The following is a 15000-nucleotide window of genomic DNA, read 5'->3' as shown; positions in this document are numbered from 1 at the left end:
TATATATATTTACTCGCTTCCAATAGGTATATGTTATAACATTTTTTGTAAATATGTCACCATTTTCATTTTTATATTTTTTTATGGTCATTATCACTACTAATACTACTATTACTACTTATACAACAACTACAACTACTACTACTACAACTACTAATATTTTTAATCTTGTTTTCTTCTGGTTCTTGTTCATTATCTGGTCGTTATTAATATCATTATCATTATATTATTGCTGCTTTTGTTATTGTAATTCTTATTATCATTATTATTCTTATTTTTATCATTATTATTTATTACATTTATCATTATCTTCATTATTGTTATTATTATTATTATCATTGATATTATTAATGCTATCATTATTGTTATCATTAACATTATCATTATTATTATCATCACAACTATTATCGTTATTATTGCTGTTATTATCCTTATCGTCATCATTATTATCATTATCACTATCATTGTCATTATCATATTTTTATTACCACAACCACTATTCCTAATGCTACTACTACCTCCTGCTTCTACAATGAAAATAATATTAATAAAAATGAAAATAACGACAGTAATATGGAAAAGGATAATGATAATGATAATAATAATAATGATACAATAATGATAATGATGATATTAGAAAAAATAATAATGATAATGATGAAATTGTGGAAAAATAATGATAATGATGAAATTATGGAAAAAGAATGATAATAATAGTAATATTAAAAAAATATATAATAATATTGATAGTAATGATAATGATGATGAAGGTGAAAATGATGATGACGATGATGATGTTAATAATGATAATGCTGATAATGTAATCATTAATATTATAATTTTACTATTATCATTATTATTATCGTCATCTCTATTATTATTGCTGTTCTTATTACTATATTCAGTGTTATTATTATCATCATTATCATTCATATTATGTTATTACTATTATAATTAATATGCTAATGGTGATGATGGAGATGGTGATGATAATGACGATAGTGATAATGATAATAATGACAATGATAATAAAAATTATCATCATTATTATTGTTATTTCCATTACGATCATCATTATTTTTATCACTGTCATTATTCCCAATTATATTGTTATACTTACCATCAACCTCATCCCTGTATCTCCCTGTTCGGTGTAACAATATCATTGTCGTTATCATTTGAACACCTTCACTGTCTTCTAATCACCTCTGATCCTACCGTGACTATCACTACTGCTACTACTGCTTCTGCTATGGCAGTAGTACTGTAATTATAATTGATACTACTACGACCACTACCACTGCTGCTGCTACAACCACTACTACTACTTTTACTACTACTATTACTACTACGACCACTACCACTGCTGCTGCTACAACCACTACTACTACTTTTACTACTACTATTACTACTACAATGACTGTAGCTGCTATTTTATATTCTGCCATAAACCAAATACATACAATAACTGAAAGAGGCATCAGTTAACCGAATATCCAATGCATATTAACAAACGAGTGTAAACTTGTCAGTAAGGTAAAAGTTCTCAGAACCTGTTTAACCACAAGAGTAAAGTCACTCTCACTATCAGGGACGATTCACAAGCTACGTAATGCCTCTTTGATGAATTAGATACCCATTTTCAAATTAAGGATTTAGATGAATTACATATTCGTATCCAAATGAATTTCTTGGTACCCATTAGTACCCATTAACCTTTTTTTTTTTTTTTTTTTTTTTTTTTTTTTTTTTTTTTTTTTTTTTACTCTGGGTGACTTGAATACTCAAATACAAAATAATCACAGATAAAATGCTCGCGTACCAACTAATCATTAATTAAATGCTTATACTTGAATGGTAACCAATCTATGCATCTATATTTCAGATAGATAATTACTCACACACCAATATATTAGTTGTATATATCATATATTTGTAAATTTATCAATTACTTGGATAAATCAAAAACTCATATACTAAAAAATTACTAATTAGATACTTAATACAGAACTGTTGTTGCTCTCGTAACTATACATTTAGTAATGTCAATTAATATCAACATTGCCCTCAGGTCAGCGTTGAAGCAGTCTTAAAGGAAATCAAAAATGGTCAGGTCAGGTCGAGTTAATTAACTTAATTCGTTGTAATAATTGATGAGATATGGAACGAAAGAAATTTGTATGAAACTAATATAATAAAAGTAAGATGAATGACGTTTCTGTATTGATATGAATACCTTAGCAGTATCAAATCCCTATCATATTTTTGATCATGTAAAATCGAAACACTGAGTGATTCCCATACCATATGAGATTGATAACTCTAATCAGCGCCTTAACCCTCTAGCGCTCCATGTAACATATATGTAACATTAATTTCGTTAAGTCATATACAAAAAAAAAAAAAAGATTTTTTTTTTTGTTTTACCCTTATAACCCAGTGTTACACCGATGTAACAAACAGACTTTGCCACCATATTGGTTCTATCAGAGTCCAATACAGCAAAAAAAAAAATTGGTTTATATTTTTTTTCTGCCAACAAGGCACTCTGGGCTCTAGAGATGTAAAGGATGTAAATTATAAATAAGACTCTGAAATCCCTGCATCGGTAAGTCCAAGCCAAAACTCTATTCATGGGCTTTATACAAATGCCTTATCAAGTCTATGCATGGGGTAAAAGCATTATAACATTATACAGAGCATAAAAGTCAGTGTATAAATCCTTATATACGCTATGAATATAATTTGTTACTTATATTTTTTAATTCCTCGCGAAAGTGCAGTTTCTAGTTTCCCTGCCTAAGTTAAAGGTTGTGAATTTATTTGAGTATAATGAAATCATCATATATATATATATATATATATGTGTGTGTGTGTGTGTGTGTGTGTGTGTGTGTGTGTGTGTGTGTGTGTGTGTGTGTGTGTGTAATAAGAGCATCAGAATCATCACCGCCATAATCATAACGTGTTTTGCAATATGAAGCTGTGTATTGTTTGGAACCCGTTATGTAATAGCTACACTTATATATTGCCTTTGTTGGTATATAATGTCGATAAGTAAGAAAAGATTGGACTTCTATGCTCATGATAATGGCAAGGAGTAATTGCTAAATTATACTTATTTTTGTTTCTAGTAATGGTTTTAGGAATGTTACAAAGGCTTTACAATATGTCTAATGCACTTAGAAGGAGATACATGTATTTGTGATGTATCTTGGCTCAAACAACTTTTTGATCATATGCATAGTATCTAAAAATGTTGAAGTTTTCCATACCGCTCACAGAATAGATTTTCAGCTAAATTGCAGTATGAGGCATCGTAGAAAATTTGTGCTATGTCTTTTTTTTTCTGATCAGTAATTATTTTTATTTTTTTTGGTCATTATTTATTTGTTTATTGTACAACTGCAGTTGTCATACTCATTGTTGATGGTACTATTATTACTGTATTATCATTATCATTATCACCTTTATCTTTTGAACATTTACTACTTTACTTGGAACAGAAAATAAAATTCGTGTGGACATTTCTTATTTTCCTTTTATTCTTATTCAACAATATCAATACTAATGTGGTATTCCTGGTTTGTAATTAGTAACGTCTTTGCGAGAATAACGTTTTACCAGCCGCTTCCACCGCCGTATCCCCCACCGGTGGAAATGTCATTGGAACCGTGCCCGCTGCCCCCGCCTGAGGGTAGGCTGCCAACACCAACCAGCTGTGCCCGGACAATGCTGGCACCGCTGGATCTGCCATGGCCGCCTCGAGAGCCACCTCCGCTGGAACCATAGCCTCCTGAGCCTCCGCCTCCTCCTCCGCCAGTGCTGGGAAGAGTGCCAACTCCGACCAGCTCAGCTCGGACGATGCTGGCACCGCTGGATCTGCCATGGCCGCCTCGAGAGCCACCTCCGCTGGAACCATAACCTCCTGAGCCTCCGCCTCCTCCTCCACCAGTGCTGGGAAGAGTGCCAACTCCAACCAGCTCAGCTCGGACGATGCTGGCACCGCTGGATCTGCCGTGGCCGCCTCGAGAGCCACCTCCGCTGGAACCATAGCCTCCTGAGCCTCCGCCTCCTCCTCCGCCAGTGCTGGGAAGAGTGCCAACTCCAACAAGCTCTGCTTTCACCACTCTGCCTCCGCCGCCTCCTCCGCCTCCATGGCCACCGCCTCCTCCACCTCCTCCTCCATATCCTCCACCTCCGTGGCCTCCGCCTCCATGGCTTCCACCACAGCAACCGTCAGGAGCAGCAGCTGCCACGCTCAACGCAGCCACGAATGACACTAAAATCTGTCGAGGTAACACAATATTTGATTGCAATACGTAACCTGTATTTTATACACTATACCGAGGACTATAAATTGATTGTATATGCCTTTCTGTGTCTCCATCTAAATCTATATACTGTACATTTATATCATACTTCGAGTCCGTATGTTGTAGAGGAATACTCACAAAGGTCCTCATGTTGCGAGGAGTTCCCAGCACCAGGAGATGACTGATTTTAGTGTCCATCGCGCTTCTATTTATACTGGCACTGTCCTTCCCTCTCCTTCGATGCCGGGGTGCCAGTTACTCTTATCTTCGCGTCACACGCATTGGCCAGAGGTCAACAGAATATCTTTCCCATTCTTCTTCATTGTGTTCGAATAGAAGAGGTATCAAGATATTTGATGTGACTATAAAAAGAATAGTTATATTTTTTTGTTGGTGTCAGGAATGCGAGCAGCAGGACAAAAGGAAATGATAATAAACTGATAATAAGAATTTTTTTTAAGAATAGTAGTGATAATATAAACACACACCCACACACATATACACATACACATATATATTTGTGTGTATACATATGTATGTACATGTACACACACACACACACACACACACACACACACACACACATATACATATATATATATATATATATATATATATACATACATATGTATATATATACTTATGAATACATATAAATTAATTTATATATGTATATATATGTGTTCGTTATAAGTATGTATGTATGTGTGCTTATATATATATATATATATATATATATATATATATATATATGTAAATGTATATATATGTATATGGATATATATTTCATATATATTATCATATACATATATATTTATAAATATATATGTGTACACATATATATGTGGTATGCATATGCTTATACATGTATATGTATACTTAGATATACACGTACATTTACTTATGTATATTGGTTTATATATGTATATTTGTCTCTATATATACACATGTGTATATATATATGTATATATACATGTATACACGCATTTATATATATGTATGTATATTTATATCTGTATATTTATATAGAGACATGTATGTATATAATATATAGATATATACATATCTATATATCATATATATATGTGTGTGTATGCATATGTACACATACATGTTTGTATATACATACACGCACACAAGTGTGTCTGTGTGAACGTGTGTATATATGTACACACACACACACACACATGTATATATATATATATATATATATATATATATATATATATGTAAATGTGTGTATCTTTGCATGTATATATTTATATATATAAACGTAGACAGTTACACTGACAAACCCAATACACACACACATGTACACACTTCTGTATAGGGATAATGGACTACATACCATGATAAAACATGAACCAATTCTCTCAGTGTAATTAAGGACACAAACACACTTTAGATGCGAAGTCTGACGTAGCTCAGTGACTTCACAGTTGCAAGTCATTGTTATGGAAGCAAGACATGTCTACGAGATGCGGCATTTGATGCTGCTGATGACGTCACAGTGCGAGAAGGGCCTCCTCGGATTTTAAATATTAGTGTTTATTTCGGGTAGGGATGTTTTAAGATTAACATTATGGATGTGCCTTTTTTAGGTTATGTATCACTGGGAATAATGTTATGATTACAACAGAAAGAAAATATGTTTTATATTTATTGTTATCGTAAGGATCCTTATCTTTAGTTGTATTATTCTTCTCTCTAACGCTTTTACTATTGCTAACACTGCTACCCTTTTACTATTTTTACTTCTTTTTTTTCCTAATCGTTAATTTCATCATGCTTATTATAATTTTTACCGTCATCATAATCATAATCATCATAAGCTTCAACAAAATTCGTTGTTTTTCTTTTGCATTGTTACCCTAACAGTTTCTAACTCGCAATCTTAGAGAGACTGAAACGACGCAGGATTCTTATAAGGAAGCCAAGGTGTCAAGGCTCCTCTTCTCCATCAGTGAATTCTTAAAGGCGATTGTTGAAACTGAGACAAGGGAGGATATTTTACACCATGAAATATCTGTCTCTCTATCCTTTACGTTAGCAGTATTATCGATTTCTTGATGGAGGAATATCATTTAAAAATCCAATTATGCATTATATCGTGTGGAATTATCTATTTTTAAATATCTCTCGCTATATGTAGAAACATCAATAAATCAACTTGAAATTCGATTCTTTTGGATTAGTCCGTAAAGGCTGGCATCATGGCCTTGTGTGCGTGTGTATGTTTGCATGCATGTGTGTATTTGACTAAGTAGTGGCAATGTATGCTTCTCTGTCTGACTACTATCTCGTTTTTTTTTTTTAATTGGTAACTCATTTGCTTCATTATCATTAGCAGTATATTCGTCGACATTATTCTTTATATTTGATCATCATTCCAATCAATATTAATATTTCATATCTTTGATATAGAAAATCGTAATACCATTATCAGTATCATCAATAATATCATCAGTGCCAGTATGACTTTAACTACTTCCTACTTCAGGAGGAACACACATGAAACATCAAAAGGGTCATTTACTTGTTTATTCGCAACCGTGCCCGCTGCCCCCGCCTGAGGGTAGGCTGCCAACACCAACCAGCTGTGCCCGGACAATGCTGGCACCGCTGGATCTGCCATGGCCGCCTCGAGAGCCACCTCCGCTGGAACCATAGCCTCCTGAGCCTCCGCCTCCTCCTCCGCCAGTGCTGGGAAGAGTGCCAACTCCGACCAGCTCAGCTCGGACAATGCTGGCACCGCTGGATCTGCCATGGCCGCCTCGAGATCCACTTCCGTTGGAACCATAGCTTCCTGAGCCTCCACCTCCTCCTCCGCCAGTGCTGGGAAGAGTGCCAACTCCGACCAGCTCAGCTCGGACAATGCTGGCACCGCTGGATCTGCCGTGGCCGCCTCGAGATCCACCTCCGCTGGAACCATAGCCTCCTGAGCCTCCGCCTCCTCCTCCGCCAGTGCTGGGAAGAGTGCCAACTCCGACCAGCTCAGCTCGGACAATGCTGGCACCGCTGGATCTGCCGTGGCCGCCTCGAGAGCCACCTCCGCTGGAGCCATAACCTCCTGATCCTGAGCCTCCGCCTCCTCCTCCTCCGGTGCTGGGTAGAGTGCCAACTCCGACCAGCTCTGCTTTCACCACTCTGCCTCCGCCGCCTCCTCCGCCTCCATGGCCACCGCCTCCTCCACCTCCTCTTCCATATCCTCCACCTCCGTGGCCTCCGCCTCCATGGCTTCCACCACAGCAACCGTCAGGAGCAGCAGCTGCCACGCTCAGCGCAGCCACGAATGACACTAAAATCTGTCGAGGTAACACAATATTTGATTGCAATACGTAACCTGTATTTTATACACTCTACCGAGAACTATAAATTGAATGTATATGCCTTTCTGTGTCTCCATCTAAATCTATATACTGTACATTTATATTATACTTCGAGTACGTATGTTGTAGAGGAATACTCACAAAGGTCCTCATGTTGCGAGGAGTTCCCAGCACCAGGAGATGACTGATTATAGTGTCCATCGCGCTTCTATTTATACTGGCACTGTCCTTCCCTCTCCTTCGATGCCGGGGTGCCAGTTACTCTTATCTGCGTCACACGCATTGGCCAGAGATCAACAGAATATCTTTCCCGTGTTTCCTCATTGTTTTCGAATGAAGAGGTATGAAGATATTTGATGTGACTATTAAAAGAATAGTTCTAAATTTTTGTTGGTGTCAGGAATGCGAGCAGCAGGACAAAAGGAATTGATAATAAACTGATAATAAGAAAAAATGGTAAGAATAGTAGTGATAATATAAACACACACACATACACATACACATATATTTGTGTGTATACATATGTATGTACATGTGTACATATATATACATATACATTTGTATAAATATACTTATGAATACATATAAATCAATTTATATATGTGTATATATGTGTTCGTTATAAGTATGTATGTATATGTGCTTATATATATATATATATATATATATTTATATATATATGTAGATATATATATATATATATATATATATATATATATATATATATATATGTATATGGATATATATTTCATATATATTATCATATACATATATATTTATAAATATATATGTGTACACATATATATGTTGTATGCATATGCTTATACATGTATATGTATTCTTAGATATAAACATACATTTACATATGTATATGGGTTTATATATGTATACATGACTCTCTATATATACATATGTATATATATGTATATATACACGTATCCACGCATTTATATATATATATATATATATATATATATATATATATATTTATATCTGTATATTTATATCGAGCGAGACATGTATGTTTATAATATATAGGTATATACATATCTATATATCATATATATATGTGTGTGTGTGTGCATATGTACACATTCATATAAGTGTGTCTTTGTGAACGTGTGTATATATGTACACACACACACACAGACACACACATATGTATATATGTATGTATGTATATATATATATATACATATATATATATATATATATATATATATATATATATATATATATATATATATATGTAAATGTGTGTGTGAGTATCTTTGCATATATATATATATATATATATATATATATATATATATATATATGTAAACGTAGACAGTTACACTGACAAACACAATACACACACATGTACACACTTCTGTATAGAGATAATGGACTACATACCATTATAAAACATGAACCAATTGTCTCAGTGTAATTAATGACGCAAACACACTTTAGATGCGAAGTGTGACGTAGCTCAGTGACTTCACAGTTGCAAGTCATTGTTATGGAAGCAAGACATGTCTACGAGATGCGGCATTTGATGCTGCTGATGAAGTCACAGTGCGAGAAGGGTCGCCTCGGATTTTAAATATTTGTGTTTATTTCGGGTAGGGATGTTTTAATATTAACATTATGGATGTGCCTTTTTTAGGTTATGTATCGCTGGAAATAATGTTATGATTACAAAAGAAAGGTAATATGTTTTATATTTACTGTTATCGTAAGGATCCCTATCGTCAGTTGCATTATTATTCTCACAAACGCTTTTACTATTGCTAACACTGCTACCCTTTTTACTATTTTTACTTTTTTTTTTATTCCTAACCGTTAATTCCATCATGCTTATTATCATTTTTACCTTCATAATTATCATAATCATCATAAGCTTCAACAAAATTCATTGTTTTTCTCTAACAGTTTCTAACTCGCAATCTTAGAGAGACTGAAACCATAAGGAAGCCAAGGTGTCAAGGCTCCTCTTCTTCATTAGTGAATTCTTAAAGGCGATTGTTGAAACTGAGACAAGGGAGGATATTTTACGCCATGAAATATCCGTCTGTCTATCCCTTACAATCCTCTACGTTAGCATCATCATCGATTTCTCGATGGAGGAATATTTTATAAAAACCAAATTATGCATTATATCGTGTGGAATTGTCTTGCATGTGTGTATTTGACTAAGTAGTGGCAATGTATGCTTCTCTGTGTGACTACTATCTCGTTTTTTTTTTTTAATTGGTAACTCATTTGCTTCATTATCATTAGCAGTATATTCGTCGACATTATTCTTTATATTTGATCATCATCCCAATCAATATTAATCTTTCATATCTTTGATATAGAAAATCGTGATACCATTATCAGTATCATCAATAATATCATCAGTGCCAGTATGGCTTTAACTACTTCCTACTTCAGGAGGAACACACATGAAACATCAAAAGGGTCATTTACTTGTTTATTCGCACACGATAAAAAAATACGTTGTTGTTCTCTAATGAAAGAACGATTTACCAGCCATTATCTCCGCCATATCCCCCACCGGTGGAAATAGCATTGGAACCGTGCCCGCTGCCCCCGCCTGAGGGTAGGCTGCCAACACCAACCAGCTGTGCCCGGACAATGCTGGCACCGCTGGATCTGCCATGGCCGCCTCGGGAGCCACCTCCGCTGGAACCATAGCCTCCTGAGCCTCCGCCTCCTCCTCCGCCAGTGCTGGGAAGAGTGCCAACTCCGACCAGCTCAGCTCGGACAATGCTGGCACCGCTGGATCTGCCGTGGCCGCCTCGAGATCCACCTCCGTTGGAACCATAGCCTCCTGAGCCTCCGCCTCCTCCTCCGCCAGTGCTGGGAAGAGTGCCAACTCCGACCAGCTCAGCTCGGACAATGCTGGCACCGCTGGATCTGCCGTGGCCGCCTCGAGAGCCACCTCCGCTGGAGCCATAACCTCCTGATCCTCCACCTCCTCCTCCTCCGGTGCTAGGTAGAGTGCCAACTCCAACAAGCTCTGCTTTCACCACTCTGCCTCCGCCGCCTCCTCCGCCTCCATGGCCACCGCCTCCTCCACCTCCTCTTCCATATCCTCCACCTCCGTGGCCTCCGCCTCCATGGCTTCCACCACAGCAACCGTCAGGAGCAGCAGCTGCCACGCTCAACGCAGCCACGAATGACACTAAAATCTGTCGAGGAAACACAATATTTGGTTACATATGTAATCTGCACAATAGACAGATTCTATACACCAAGTATATAAATTGAATGTATATGCCTTTTTTTTTTTTTTATCTCCATTCAAATCTGTATAGATTTATATCTTATTTCGGGCACATATCTATTGTAGAGGTGTACTCACAATGGTCCTCATGTTGCGAGGCGTTCCCAGCACCAGGAGATGACTGATTATGGTGTCCATTGCGCTTCTATTTATACTGGCACTGTCCTTCCCTCTCCTTCGAAGTCGGGTTGCCAGTTATTCTTATATCCGCCTTCTACGCATGACCCTGAGGTTAGAACATCCTTCGCGTATGTAAGATAACCTTTATTATATTCGAAAATGAGCGTATATTTACGGACACAACACTTACGCATATATATTTATGCTTACACATATATGTATACTTATATATAAATATACATAAATATATATACATATATATAGATATATATACATATATATAAATATATACATATATATGAATATATATATATATATATATATATATATACATATATATATACACATATATATATAAATAAATATATATACACATATTTACACACTCATGTAAATGATACCATAGGGGGTTACTATAGATATCTTGATAATTAGTATCATCAATAGCATTAACGAACCGTCTCTGTATTTACAACTCTAGCATACAATTTGAAAATTTGGTCCTAGTTTTTAGCATTTCTGTATTTAAGAATAAAGATTTTAAATTGATTAGCACTTTCGAAATTTCACTAAAAGCTAAAGCATTCTACATTCATTACAAGTCGAGTGACAATTATGTTTAGTGGTTTAAAGGACCTGAAGGCAAGATAAAAAAAATAAAAAATTGATTGATTGGTTGATTTCTGTTTAATTGACATTTTGTTTGTCCTTTATTTCGAAGATTTACCTTTCTTATAATAATTTGCTTTACTAAAACTCTTTGTACTTCGTATGGTATGTCTTTCACTACATATGTATATTTCTTGGTCCTTCATTTGGGCAAAGAAAGAAATGTAAATCTGATATTAAGCAATATGTAAATTTGATGTGAAATTCTTAATGGTCCACTGTATAAGCATATTAAGATATATTACAAAAGGCGATAAAGAATTATTATTCAAATGTACTTTGTGACACAATGTGAACTGTAATATATATTGCAATATGGGAACATATATGACAGAAAATTATGTAATGTTACTCATTATGCCAGGACAATATATTTATAAGAAGTTTTGAAATTACCGAGTGATGTCAAATATGCAAATCATTGTTTGGTAGAAAATCAGGCCTGTGAGCTGACACTTCACTACTGTTGATTACGTAGTGAAGTGACACTTTTGAATAATTTTGTATCTTCTAGTATACTATGCATATATTTTGCTCAATATACAATCTCTCTCTCTCTCTCTCTATATATATATATATAATTTTCTTTGGAATGAGGAGCATTTATCGTTATTGGAGTTCAATCTTATTATTATTCATATTATCATTATTATTATTTATTTATTATTTTTTTTTTTTTTTACAATCTTTAAATTAAATGCTTTATACATCGTATGCAAGATAGTACGCTCTCGTATATGCCTTTGTTAATAATACATTGATATCCTGCGTTTTCTGGAATCGACTTCAATAGAAATTCATTGTTTCTCACTAATAATGTTACTGTTTCTTTAGTTGACTGATATTGTTCATTTCAGTAACTCAAATATTTTATCATCATAATTATTAGTATCACCAGCAACGATATTCTATTAACGAAATTATCATCAGCATCAGTATCATTCCAACTGCTTCTTACTTCAAAGGGAATACAAAAGAAACTTCAAAATTACTATTCAATAGTTTATTCGCAAAACTTAAATTAACACGTTTTGTGATTTGTAAATTCTTCGCAAAATTTCATGTTGGAAAAAAAATATATATATATTACCAGCCACTTCCACCTCCGTATCCCCCACCGGTGGAAATGGCATTGGAACCGTGCCCACTGCCCCCGCCTGAGGGAAGGCTACCAACACCAACCAGCTGTGCCCGAACAACACTGGCACCACTGGATCTGCCATGGCCGCCTCGAGAGCCACCTCCGCTGGAACCATAGCCTCCTGAGCCTCCGCCTCCTCCTCCGCCAGTGCTGGGAAGAGTGCCAACTCCGACCAGCTCAGCTCGGACAATGCTGGCACCGCTGGATCTGCCGTGGCCGCCTCGAGAGCCACCTCCGCGGGAGCCATAACCTCCGGATCCTCCACCTCCTCCTCCGGTGCTGGGAAGAGTGCCAACTCCAACAAGCTCTGCTTTCACCACTCTACTGCCTCTGGCTTCTCCGCCTCCTCCACCTCCTCCTCCATATCCTCCACCTCCGTGGCCTCCGCCTCCATGGCTTCCACCACAGCAACCGTCAGGAGCAGCAGCTGCCACGCTCAACGCAGCCACGAATGACACTAAAATCTGTCGAGGAAACACAATATTTGGTTACATATGTAATCTGCACAATAGACAGATTCTATACACCAAGTTGAGAAATATGAATTAAAGGTATATGCCTTTCTGTAACTCCATCTAAATATATATAGATTTATATCGTACTTCGAGTACGTATGTTGTAGAGGAATACTCACAATGGTCCTCATGTTGCGAGGCGTTCCCAGCACCAGGAGATGACTGATTGTAGTGTCCATCGCGCTTCTATTTATACTGGCACTGTCCTTCCCTCTTCTTCAAAGACGGGTTGCCAGTTACTCTTATCTCCGCCTTCTACGCATGACCCTGAGGTCAGAACATCCTTCGCGTATGTAAGATAATCTTTATTATATGCGAAGAGTCAGATGTCTCTCCATTGACTGCAAAATGAAGAATGAAGATCTATCATATAAGCAATACGACGAAGACATGTCGTGAATTTATTCACTGCCTCGAAAGGGCAGAATTATATGGGCGATAGTTATAATATATCTTCATATACATTTATATGTATATTTATCACACACATATACATAAGAATACATATGCATATATTTATATACACATAAACACACACACACACAAACACATGCATATGCACACACACATATACTCTTATATACATATAAATAGATAGAAAGGATATGTACATATATACATATGTGTATGTAAATATGTATATATATATTTGTGAAAAGGAAAACAACCACAGTAAGAAATGAAAATAAATTGTGACGTTTCGAACTCTCCACGAGATCCTTTTCAGAGAAATAATAACCAAAATGGATAACAGGAAAGAGTTTTTGACAAAAATATATAGTGGTAGAGAGACAGAACGAACAGAAGCTGAATCAGGTCTCAGAAGGAGGGTCAAGGTCGAAGAGTCTGAGGAAGGCTTTGCTAACTAACAAGGAGGTAAGGCCACCTGAGCCCGATTAACCAGCGCTCAAGTTAAGATTAGGCATTTATCTAATTAATAAGGCTTTAGCATTTTTCTTTCATAAGAATTTTTTGTATTTAAGAACACTAATTTCTGGTCGAGTGACAGTACTGCTTAATCATTTAAAGAAGATTCTTCCTGAAGGTAAAGTTTTCTTTATTTATTCATCCATTAATTAATGTTTTGATTGGCTGCTTGATTGCTAGTAATTTAATTCTTATTTTTTTCGTCCTTTTACATGAATTAATTTATTTTTCTTATAATCATTAATTTTATTAAAACTCTTGTACTTTTTTTTATTATATATATTTCTTGGTCCTTCATTTCTCAAAAGGAAAATATTGTAAATTTGATATTAAGCAATATGTAAATTTGTAGTATATACTTTATGATACAATATGTATGCTTATTAAGATATACTACAAAAGGCAATATGCAATTAGTATTCTAAAGTACTGTAAGACACAATATGAATTGTAATGTATAGTACAATATGGGAACTTAGAGTATTATGTAATGTTACTCAGTATGCCAGGACGATATATTTATAAGAAGTTTTGAAATAACCGAGTGACGTCATATGTGCAAATCATTGTTATGGTAGAAAATCATATCTCTGTGAACTGACACTTCACTGTTGCTAATGACACTTGTGTTCACTTATTAAATCATTTTGTATCTTCCAGTACACTATGTATATGACTTGTTCAATATACAGTGTATATATATTTTTTT

At 35.6% G+C, this 15000-nt stretch overlaps 3 protein-coding genes across 5 annotated transcripts; all 3 read right to left on the bottom strand.

The window, feature by feature from the left end:
* Positions 1-3523: 3523 nt before the first annotated feature.
* On the bottom strand, positions 3524-7895 carry LOC125040667 (glycine-rich cell wall structural protein 1-like). 3 transcript variants are annotated; one of them, XM_047635340.1, is made up of 3 exons: positions 7787-7895; positions 6891-7621; positions 3524-3696 (listed from the first exon to the last, which is right to left on the bottom strand). In XM_047635340.1, the coding sequence occupies exons 1-3, from the start codon at positions 7844-7846 to the stop codon at positions 3621-3623; spliced, it is 867 nt and encodes a 288-aa protein (XP_047491296.1). In that variant the 5' UTR covers positions 7847-7895; the 3' UTR covers positions 3524-3620. The 3 variants fall into 3 exon arrangements, with proteins under 3 accessions (XP_047491296.1, XP_047491295.1, XP_047491297.1); XM_047635339.1 differs by having other exon boundaries at positions 3524-3691; positions 6886-7621; positions 7787-7894; XM_047635341.1 differs by lacking the exons at positions 6891-7621; positions 7787-7895 and adding an exon at positions 4455-4582 and having other exon boundaries at positions 3524-4289.
* Positions 7896-10089: 2194 nt separating this feature from the next.
* Positions 10090-11057, bottom strand: LOC125040350 (glycine-rich protein DOT1-like). Its single transcript, XM_047634905.1, has 2 exons — positions 10998-11057; positions 10090-10824 (listed from the first exon to the last, which is right to left on the bottom strand). Exons 1-2 carry the CDS (start codon positions 11055-11057, stop codon positions 10156-10158), a joined length of 729 nt encoding a protein of 242 aa, XP_047490861.1. The 3' UTR covers positions 10090-10155.
* Positions 11058-12696: 1639 nt separating this feature from the next.
* LOC125040349 (putative glycine-rich cell wall structural protein 1) lies at positions 12697-13543 on the bottom strand. Its single transcript, XM_047634904.1, has 2 exons — positions 13484-13543; positions 12697-13313 (listed from the first exon to the last, which is right to left on the bottom strand). Exons 1-2 carry the CDS (start codon positions 13541-13543, stop codon positions 12795-12797), a joined length of 579 nt encoding a protein of 192 aa, XP_047490860.1. The 3' UTR covers positions 12697-12794.
* Between the last annotated feature and the right edge of the window lie 1457 nt (positions 13544-15000).

The sequence above is a fragment of the Penaeus chinensis genome, chromosome 29, assembly GCF_019202785.1.
Source record: "Penaeus chinensis breed Huanghai No. 1 chromosome 29, ASM1920278v2, whole genome shotgun sequence".
NCBI lineage: Eukaryota > Metazoa > Arthropoda > Malacostraca > Decapoda > Penaeidae > Penaeus > Penaeus chinensis.
The sequence above is the reverse complement of the archived record's forward strand: the minus strand, read 5'-3'. Positions and strand labels throughout refer to the sequence as shown.